The following is a 10574-nucleotide window of genomic DNA, read 5'->3' as shown; positions in this document are numbered from 1 at the left end:
TTTGGGGGGAGGGGGCTGTGTTCCCCAATCAGGGATTGAATCCAGGCCTTGGCAGTGAAAGTGCCAAGTCCTAACCATTGGACCGGCAGGGAATTCCCTCAGCTCATGTTTTAGTGGTCGAAACAAGTCACATGTTCTCATCTCACTTCAAGTAGGTAGGGAAATGCAATTCTACCATGGACTTAGAAGGAGAGCTAAAAATAGCAAACTGCACAAATGACCAGCAGTGGAGGACTCAAATCCCTTGCCTGCAGATGGAGGTATGAAAGGACAACTGCTTCCCCTCAACAGATGGAACTACCTGTTGGTTCCACCTGTTGCAACCAACTACATGGGTTGTGATTTCTCCAATGAGCAAAACGGCAGTAGACTCCCTTCTGTGGTTTACAAGTATGTACAGACGCTTTCTAGAAACAAACAAGGAACCTGATTGCCCTGGAAATGGTGGGTGTGGAGCAAGAAATTTTGCCTTTTATATCCTTTGCAATATTTGAAATTCTAATCATGGCATTCATTTGTGCAGATTTATCTATAGGATGGGTTTCCTTGGTGGCTCAGTGGTCAAGAATCTGCCTGCCAACGCAGGAAATGCAAGTTTAATCCCTGGGTTGGGAAGATCCCCTGGGGAAGGGAATGGCAACCCACTCCAGTATTCTTGCCTGGAGAATCCCATGGACAGAGAAGCCTGGAGGGTCACAGTCCATGGGGTCACAAAGAGTTGGACACGACTTAATAACTAAACAACAACAACAATCTATGAGACTCTTCTTCCCTACTCTAACTACTCAGCAGAAGAGAGTGCAAATGGCCAAATAATTGAGTGCTTATGATTTGGAGTAATCAAGCTTTGCCCAAAATAGATCATCCATGTGCTGATGGGACTGACCTCGGGTGAAAGAACACTGCCCTGCCCCCAGGAACCCAGCCAGCTCCAGCCCCAGATATTTCCTGGTACTTGATGCTTCTCTGGAGGAAACAGTAAGGACTCTGGCCTTTGTCCTCAAGACTCAGAACATTTCTTCTCAGTCCAAAGGACACATTATACCATCCCTGGACTTAGAGAAGAAAAGCAACAGTGGACACCATGACCATGGCTCAGAGCAAGCAAGTCCAATGTACTAGTTTCTTAAGAATTCTCAGATTTTCATCTGGGATTGCTTCCTACTACCATCTTGGAGCCCAAGAAGGGGTCCTGGGCAGGACAGGAGTTCAGGTAAGGTGTGCTGATCAACTGCAGGCAGCAGGAAGCTGTCCTCCTAGAGCCTGGCCCTGGGGACCCTTCGTGCCATCACTGTAGGACTGGAGTCAAAATGCAGTTGGTCATGGGAAGGATGGAAAGATGGAGTCACAACGTGAGAAACAGCCTATCTGGGTGCATGACCCAGGGCCAGTGTTGGTCCAAACCCTACTCTGCTCTCCACATCCAAGCATGCATCCACTGCCAGCCGGAGGGGACTGCTCAAGACTTAGAAGATGTCCCTCATCCTCAGTCAGCCTTCTCAGAACAGGGCCTCAGAGCCGAGGGCAGAGCAGGGGCAAATGGGTAGAGAGGGCAAGTCATTAAAGATATAGATGTGATATGTTCCTTTATCGTTCAACAAACAGTTCAGTATTTTGATTTACCAGGCATTTTTGATTAGCAAGGAGCCCAGGACCAAGATGGGAACTAAAGGACACACAAACATGTCTAGGAACTAACTCCCACCCTCACCAAACCCACCACCCAGAGGGGAGTATGACCCAAAACTAGACACTGGGGTGCAGGCTCCAGTGAAGCTGACGGAGTCACACACAGGAGTCACCTCTCCTGACATTCTCAGGAGCTGCATCCCCAGCGTCTCCAGGTATTAAAGTCATTCCTTCCTGTCCCTCATTTCCACCTGGGCAGGCAGATACCTTTCCACTTTAGTCCTATAATCATATTAGTCTTCTGGTATCTGTTCTTTTTTTTTTTTTTTTTTTAACATTTATTTGTTCCTTTGTTTGTTTGTTTATTTGACTGTACCATATCTTAGTTTTAACATGCAGGATCTTCAACTTCATTGTAGTATGTGGGATCTAGTACCCCGAGCAGGCATTGAACCTGGGCCCCCTGCATTGGGAGTGTGGAGTCTTAGCCACTGGACCACCAGGGAAGTCCCCTGGGACCTGTTCTAACTTTTCTTCCTTTCTTTGAGAAATTTGACTGTCCTTCCTTATACCCAAACCAAATAAAACCCCTCTTTCCCAAGGATATGCCTCTTGCTTCTTTCTCTGTTCAAGCAAGTTAGCAGTTTTAAACATTAGCTGAAGAATTGTGTCTTCTGGAACAAGGTTGTCAGAACCAGAGCTTTTCTAGTTGTAATAAATAAGAATCCATTCAAACCCACTTGAGCCAAAATTTATTTATTATAAGGTATCAAGTTGTTCCAGACAATCAAAAGGCAGGTTTTCCCAGTTCTTGGGGACCACATAATTTCTCAACACCATCTCACTATGTATCTCCATCATCCTTCCTTTTTGACCAGGCCACACACGTATCATGTGGGATCTTAGTTCCCCAATATCAGGGATCGAACTCATGCCCTCTGTGTTGTTAGTGCAGAGTCTTAACCATTGGAATGCCAGGGAAGTCCCATCTTCTTCATTCTTCTCTCCATGTTGGCTTTCTCTACTTCTCTACCCACATCATGGAAGATGCCAAGGTTTACAATTCCTTAGCTCAAGCAACCCTCAGAATTCTAATCTCAAAATTTCAAAAGAAGGGCACATGTTTCAAGTTGTCCACCTGAAATATCAAATAACTGTGACCCAGAGAGACAGTCATGTAATTCCAGCATGACTGTAAGATCCACCTGTGAAGATGGAGCATCTCTTACAGAAAAGGAGAATGCTGTCCTGGGCAGATAACCCCAAACTCCACATCACCTGCGTCATGGCACTTTAGGAACTTATTAGGATTATGTATAGTCAACCTACAGAGAAGCTGGCCAGGCCTCTTGTGTGCAGATAGAGGTGTCTACAGCAACAAGGGCAATGCCAACCTGTACAGTCCTTCAGTCAGCATTCTTCATGGTTGGAGCAGCTTCCATGAGCAGCTGGAGATGCAGGGTGACCACCTGCAAACACTTGGGCTGGTACCGGAAGTAGACAAACAGGAAATAGACCGGGAAGCCACTGAGCAGGAACAGGAAGACATACAGGAACTCTGGCTGGGGATGGGCCATGATGGGCGCCAGCACCAGGTAGACAGATGCAAGGACCATGGTGGCAGGGATGATGATGGGGACCTGCAGGGACGGAGGGACCTGGATGATGAAGACATGCCTGGGAGGTGGCACAGGGCGCCTGCGGTCTGTTCCTTCTGCCTGCCCACCTTCCTGCTGCTTCCACCTGCCACCGACTCCTCTCTTCCAGAACCTAACATAACAACTCGTCAGGCCAAGGGAGACACCTGCTGGGCTACAGAGGCCCCTTCCAGGAAGCAGAGTCTTTGGTACCCAGCCTGATCCTCTCTGTTATGTGAGTCTCGCTGGGTGCTTGCATCCTCTCTCTGTTCAACTCCTACCGTTCTCCCCCAGTGTCCTCCAGAGGAGAAAGGCATCCCCAGCAAGGAGAGTCAATCTCTTGTGATCCAACTGTCCCTTATCCCCCAGGACACACAGAAATTCCCTCCCAAATACAAGAGTGTTGACCACTTTCTTTCTTCCTCTGGGCCCCAAGTGAGGCCGTGGTCCAACCACCTGCATCATGCAACAGCTTATAGTTGGAAAAGAAGCCTATGTATGTCCTGAAATCTACCTTGTAAGGTCGGGGAAGATTCTTCTTTATCCGTAAGTACAGGAGACAGCTGAAGGTGATTCCGTAGGTGAGCCAGCCAAGGAAGCTGAAAGGCAAGTGTGAGCCACTCGTTAACAGGCCCCACCACGGTGGGGCTGGCAAGAGGGGCCAGCCTACTAGGTGCAAACCTAGAGCAGAGCTGCAAGCACATCAGAGCCTCTCAGCCACCCCCAGCTCCCCTGATCTGTGCAGCCAAAGGAAAGAAGAATGGAGACTGGGGCACTGAGGACAGGGGTGTACTGGAGGGTCCAGCTGCAGCTTTGTCTTCAGGCAGAAAGGCGCACACGCACAAGCCCACCCGTCCACAAGGCTCCAGATCAGGCCTGCTCTGACTGCCCCTGGCTGGCTGGAGGAGGACAATTTCAAAGGGAGGGAGGACTATCTGTGTTTCCAAAAGAAAGAAGCTGGTGGGACCTCAAGGAAGGCTGTGTTCCCCTCAAGGGCCGCACACTCATAGCAGACTGCGCTGCCTTGGAGTTGGTGATGGGCACCAGAAAAACCTCTGTCCTCTGTGTCTGGTGTAGGTCTGACGTAAACTCCACATAACCTTGGAGGCCATCTCTTGAGGTTGTCCAGATGGGGAGATATGGGGCCCTGGTTGACATGAATCATCCTTGAGTTCTCATCTGTGCCAGGACGTTCTCTGTCACTCTCCCCTATCTCAGGCTGAAGCCCTTAAGAGACACCACGGATTTGATTTTATCTTCACCATACAATGATTTTTTTCTTTCTCACAGGGAAAGATGAAAAGAAAAACAATATCTGTTACTTAATGTTCTGAAGAAAGGGACATCGAGTACTATATATCCTGTTCCAAAAGATTACTCTTAGGACAACAAAGGAAGAGAACATGTGATTCTTGCAAAATTACTCTGAGAAGTCCTCTGCCCCAGACATCATGCCTGCCTGGTGGGTTAAGAGTCTGCTTGTTGAGAGAAGTTTAAAAATGCCAAGTGGATATCACAATAGCCCATGATTTGTGCCCCATAGAAGGCAATAAAGGGGATCAGAACATCTCCCCACTTTGATGCGATTCCGGAGTGTGCCCACACAGCTTGGCTGTGGGTCTGTCCTGAGTTCAGCAGAGCTCTGTTGGGTCAGATCCAGAACAAAGACCAGCCTACAAAGGGAAAAATGACAGCAAGCCAAAGGCAACGAGTCATGTGAGTGAAGCCTGAATATTTTTACACTGTCCTGGAGACAGAGTAAAGGGACAAAAAAAAAGAAAGAAAATGATAAAGACAACACAAGACTTTATTTTTTGGTGAAAACTGGTCTCATTGAATTTATGGAAACAGGGCAAGAGAGGAGGGTATTATGTTTAATTTTGGAAACTTAATTGGGAGAGAATGGTTAAAACAGTGTGTGTGTGTGTGTGTGTGTGTGTGTGTGTGTGTGTCATAGGGGCTTCTGGAAATGTGCATGTACATAAGAGTATATATGTGTGCATGTCTGTGAATGAGTATACATAGGGGCCATGAGATACTCAGCCTGAGGGGGCAGTCTCACTTGCCTCAAGAAGTTCACGATGGTGTTGAAGTTTCCTGAGATGACCAGGATCAAAGCCATTGCTGTAGTGAACATCAGGGCTGGAGTTGGCGTGAGGCGATGCACATGAACCATGGACAGAAGTTGGGGCTGGGGAGCAAAGTCAGGTGTCAGGTAACCTCCAGTGGAGCCCCAGTGGGGGTCTGTCCCCAGAAACTCCCACCCTCTTCTCCTGCCAAACTCCCTCAGGACACCAAGGTACCCAACCAGATAGTCCCCAATTCCTATGACTTCTTTCCAGATGTAGGTCACTGGGGATCGCCTGGAGTGACCAGACTCAGGGGGCAGGTTTGGGGTGGGGGCAATCCCTCCAGACCATCCAAGACCCTGTAGCTTAGGATGTGGGGTTGCAGTGTGGAGAGATGTAGCAAGTGCCTGGCTAACCAAAGCTTTTGACTTTCTATTGCTCCACCTGAAGACAGAAAGAGGGACCAGGAAGGGAAGGCTGAGGAGGAGAGGGGAGAGGTCGGGCCGGGTGTGGGTGGAACATGGAAAGGGATACTGGGTTACAGGGTAGACCGTGTTATCCTTCAGCAAATGCTCAGTCCCCTGCTCTCTGCCTCTATGGAAGAAATATATTAATAGTTTCCATCCACTGATTTGAGCTTGCCAATGAACTGTGAGCAGGAGAGACCCACCAGAAGCTCTAAATATGTCTGTGTGGTTTGGCCCGGTCTCTTGAACCCCTGCCACCTGCCATGCAAAAACATGCCCCAGGAGCCCCTATGGCCTGGGTCCCAGGATTAGAACAGACTCGCAGTCAGAGTGAGAAGATGTGAACACAAGCCCTGGCCTGCAGCCGAGCCACTCTGACCCTTTAACTCATGAGCAACATGGAATGTCTGTTGTCCTAAGCCTCTGGAATTAGGGGCTGTCTCCTGGACAGCATTACTGCAGCAAAAACTGACAGAGTGACAGAGAGTCCCCCAGGCATGGGGGGCCCAGAGGGTACACACTGGCTCCTGGGGCTCCTCCCCACTGCCCCGGTACCACTGTTGAACAAAGATGTCCTTGTTACCTACAAACCTCTACAGTGTGACCCAGCACGGTGATCTCCCAGAACCTGGAGGTAAAAGGACTAGAGTGTAAGTGGAGAGGTAGGGAATATGTGAGCCCTACTCTCAGCAGAAAAGAGGGCTATGTCTTTCAAGGAAGCCCTGGTTTGGGCTAAATGCTGATCTCCGGGAGGAGAAAGCTTAGCTGGCTGTCCTTAGAGGTATGTCCCCCCACAGTTCCTTGGTTCCTGCATCACTGTTGTCCATATGAGATCAACAGTTTTTAAAAGGCTAATTTTTAAACTCTATATTCTATATTCTTCTGCTGCCCCCATCACCTTGCCCAGCACACACCCCATGTCTCACCAGGTGGCCCTCTCTAGCAGCCACATAGGACACACGGCTTCCGCTGAAGAACGACCCATTGGCAGAGCCAAACGATGAGAGGGCGACAGCCAAGGGCACCAGCCAGGCCCAGGCCCCCAGAACCTGGTTCCTAGGACAACAGAGAAATCAAGGGAAGGATCTCCAGCAGCAACCTGGAAGACAGCCTCAAAGCCACATCAGAAACAGCCTGCAAACCCAGGGGCAAGTTGGAATACTCTTGGGGGATTATCCTTCCCCAGGGCGGGGCTGTGAACAGCTCACGTGACTCACTCACCCCCAGCTCACAGCCATCGCGTCGGTGGAAAGGATCTCACTGGGCGAGAGGACTAGCAGGTAGCTGACATTGGCCAGCATGTACAGGCCGGTGACCAGGGGGATGGTGATCATCAGGGCCCACACCAGGTTCTGCTGCAGAGTTGGGGAGAAGAGGCCATGTGTTAGCCCAGGAGGTCCTTCCCAGGGTCTCCGAGCAAGCTCAGGAGTGCAGCGCCGAGCTGATCCTGGCCCCAGAGCACACGCCAGGCCAGGGGGCATTGGCCGCGTGTCCCTCCTTCATGAACTTAGAGTCCCACGGCATGGACAGGCCAACTGACAGGTGTGCTAGGAGGCCGTGAGGAGGACTCACAGTCAGAGTGGTGGAGGTACAGTGGAGAGTGGGCACCCGGGGATGGGGGGGGAGCCATCGTCAGAGTTTCTGGAACAAGCAGGGCCTTATGCTGGGTTCTTCTTGAAGAATGGAGATTCTGGCAGGTGGGAAGCAGGGAGGGGCATTCCCAGCAGGGACACCCACAGAGCAAGGGGTGCAGAGAAGAGGCAGGAAAGTTAAAGATCTCCACAGTCAGATGGTCCCTCCAGCCTGTATTCCAGGACCCACCGTGCCCACTCTGCCTATTCTCTGGGTCCCCAGGACACAGGCCCAGACTGAGGGCCATTCCATCCAGGGGTTCTCTTCTGACCCTCAGTCTCCTAGAGAGGAAACTGGGAATCACTGGGGATCTGTGAACTGGGACTCCCCGCTGTCCTGCCTCTCTGCAGGGTATGAGGATCAGCAAAGTGGAAGGGAAAGGAAGGGCCTGGACACGGGGACTGTGGGCACTGGGACTGGTTTGCATTGTAAGAGCCTCAGCACCTAGCTGGCCCGGGTCACCCCCAAAAGTGTATTCAGCACGCATGCAATAAAAATTGAATGCATGAAAAGTAGGCGAAATCAGAGTGCTCCCTCCCACTCCGTACCCCTACTTCTGGACATCATTCTGGAGCCAGGAGCAAATGGAGGGAAAGGGCCTCCCTCAAACTTGACCCAGCATTTCCCTAGGCTCGGACTAGCCCTGCATCAACTTAGACTCCTGCCTAAATTTAGACTCCACAATAAGAACACATTTCAAAGCGGGAGAAGCATGTCCAGGGCACTCCCGGGTCTCCTGGAGGGCTTTCTCCAGAGGTCTTTTGGTTGACCTTGGGAAGAGCAGGCAAGCACTGATGAATGTACAACCCCTCCCTTCAGTACCAAAAGTACAACAGAACATCACATTGCTATTCCTGACATGTGAAACAATACAGAGAAGCCACCCTTCCTCACTAAGACATAAGGAGCTCTCTTTCAGACTTGGGATGGGGCTGTCCCTGTGTGGGCTGCACCAGTGTTCCAGGCAGACCTCCTCCCCACCCCTAGAAAGGACACTCCTTCATTCAAGCATCTACCCCTGATGCACATATCTTCTGTTCTCCAATATGATATAAAAGGCAGTTTCTATGGGGCTCTGTAATAACCTAGAGAAATGGGTGAGATGTGGGAGGGGCTCAAGAGGGAGGGGACATATGTACACCTATAGCTAATTCATAGGTGTATGTATGACAGAAATCAAACCAATACTGTAAAGCAATCATCAATCAATTAAAAATAAACAAATAAAAGAAATATTTAAGACTTTTTAAAAAGTAGTTTCTAAAGCTTTCTGCCAGAGCTGAGATCTGCCTGCAGGAAAGTTTGGAAGTGGGTTTGGGAGGAAGGGCAGGGGGCATGGAGGATGAAGAAATAATCTGGGAGCCCACTTCTGGTCCTTGGGGTCAGCCTGGGTGCTGAGCCGGTCCTCAGATATTCCCCCAGACCCCTCGTAAAGTCCAAAGTTTCCCACTGCCTCGCAAGAGCCCTGCAGACCAACCCCCTCCCAAAGCAATGACTAGCCAGCCCCAGGCTCACAGGTGGAGTGAGCCAGGCAGGACTGGCTTGTTCTTCTGTCCCAGCCCTGAAGCTATGTCCTGTAGTGGGCTCCCATGCTTCAGCAAATATGACTTACATATCTATTACAATGTTCCAGAGAGAACAACCCAGGAGAGGGAAACCTGAGTCATCAAGCACAGCTCCTTACAAGGGGTCTGACTTCCAAGTCACTCCCCCTTTCTAAACCTCAGTTTTCCCACATGAAAAATGGGATGATAATGTCTACCTTCCAGGAAAGCAAAATGAGCCCATGGATAGGAAACAATAAAGTTCCCCCCTTACTTGAGAAGCTATTATTCATATAATTACATAAACTAATCAGGAAAGACATTGGGCTGGCACTTTAGTCCCATGAGTATAGAAAGGCAGCCCCTCTTTTCAGCTGATTTCTCATAGTCTTCGCTCAAATAACAATTACCAGAACTACTAATGTTTGGAGATTTCAGCCCCTGAAGCAGTGTAGCGGACTCACGTTTGAATTCTTGAGCTCCTCCGTCACCTGGTTGAGGCTATTCCAGCCATCAAAGGACCACAGGCACTGGTAGAAGGCCATGCTGATGTGCCCGGCCTGCTGGGACGTGTTGTGGAAGGCGGACAGGAGGGCTTCAGTACGGCCTCGGCCCTGGCCCAGGACCACAGCACCGCCCCCCACGATGACCAGCAAGGAGAGCACTTGGGTGGTCGTGCACACGTTCATCAGCGTGGTGGTCATCCGCGAGCTCCAGCAGTTGACCAGCATCAGCAGCAGGATGCAGGTGGCAGCCACCACCTTGAGCATGGCCTGGGGCAGCGAGGAGCAGCCTGGGTAAAAGGGGACCAGGACGTACTCGGCAAAGCTCAGTGAGATGGCCGCGATGGTGGCCGGTCTGCCCACCAGCACAAACATGTAGATGACCAGGAAGGCGGGTAAGGAGCCAAAAGTTCGTAGGATGTAGGTATATTCCCCTCCAGATTCAGGAACCAGAGTCCCCAGTTCAGCATAGCACAGGGCACCCAGTGTGGCCAGAAGGCCACAGACTGCCCAGACCACAAGGCTGGCCCCAGGGCTGCCCATGTAGACCAAGACGCCCTGTGGTGCCATGAAGATGCCAGAGCCGATCATAGAGCCTGCAGTCAAGGACACGGCACTCCACAGGCCCATGTCCCTTCTCAGCCTCAGCCCCTCATCCCCCGCCTCCTGCTCAGCCACCCCCTCATCACCATCTCCTTGCTGACTTCTCTTCATCCCGGAGCTTCAACAGTCACTGCAGCTAACTGAGCAGAAGCAGATGCTCTGATACCTATCAGGCTCATGGGCTTCCTGCAGGAGTTAATGATTACAGAGCCTGGAGGAATCTGAGCCAGGGACCAGAGAGCCAGAACACAGCTTTCAGAGGGGACCACGCTTCTCCTGATCTCCCAGCCCTTGTCCAGCCAGAACCCAGGACAGGGAGGTTGCAGGAGCTGTTCACTGATGCAGCTCAGGAAAAGTTAAGGAAAGAGGTTTTAATAGGAATCCCTGATGCCCAATTCCACAGCAACATGTCTGTGGAATCACAGTCGGCTGAATGCTCCGTGCCAACGGTATGACTGCTGAGTTACTGCACATCAAGACCCTAAGAAAC

The 10574-nt window shown here is 50.6% G+C and overlaps 1 protein-coding gene across 1 annotated transcript; it reads right to left on the bottom strand.

The window, feature by feature from the left end:
• Positions 1 to 2391: 2391 nt before the first annotated feature.
• LOC122703172 (b(0,+)-type amino acid transporter 1-like) lies at positions 2392 to 10195 on the bottom strand. Its single transcript, XM_043917235.1, has 6 exons — positions 9443 to 10195; positions 7024 to 7157; positions 6729 to 6858; positions 5333 to 5457; positions 3781 to 3865; positions 2392 to 3269 (listed from the first exon to the last, which is right to left on the bottom strand). Exons 1-6 carry the CDS (start codon positions 10193 to 10195, stop codon positions 3036 to 3038), a joined length of 1461 nt encoding a protein of 486 aa, XP_043773170.1. The 3' UTR covers positions 2392 to 3035.
• Positions 10196 to 10574: the final 379 nt, after the last annotated feature.

This window comes from Cervus elaphus, chromosome 11 (genome assembly GCF_910594005.1).
Source record: "Cervus elaphus chromosome 11, mCerEla1.1, whole genome shotgun sequence".
Classification (NCBI taxonomy): Eukaryota; Metazoa; Chordata; class Mammalia; order Artiodactyla; family Cervidae; genus Cervus; species Cervus elaphus.
This window is presented reverse-complemented; position numbering and strand designations above follow the sequence as displayed.

Excerpts from the sequence above, each read along its gene's own strand:
- LOC122703172 (XM_043917235.1), bottom strand. The coding sequence starts at position 10,195 with ATGAAGAGAAGTCAGCAAGGAGATGGTGATGAGGGGGTGGCTGAGCAG. Across the intron at positions 5,458-6,728 it reads CTGCTAGAGAGGGCCACCTG|CCCCAACTTCTGTCCATGGT; the intron begins GTGAGACATGGG and ends TTTGCTCCCCAG. Across the intron at positions 3,270-3,780 it reads ATCTTCCCCGACCTTACAAG|GTCCCCATCATCATCCCTGC; the intron begins GTAGATTTCAGG and ends CCGTCCCTGCAG.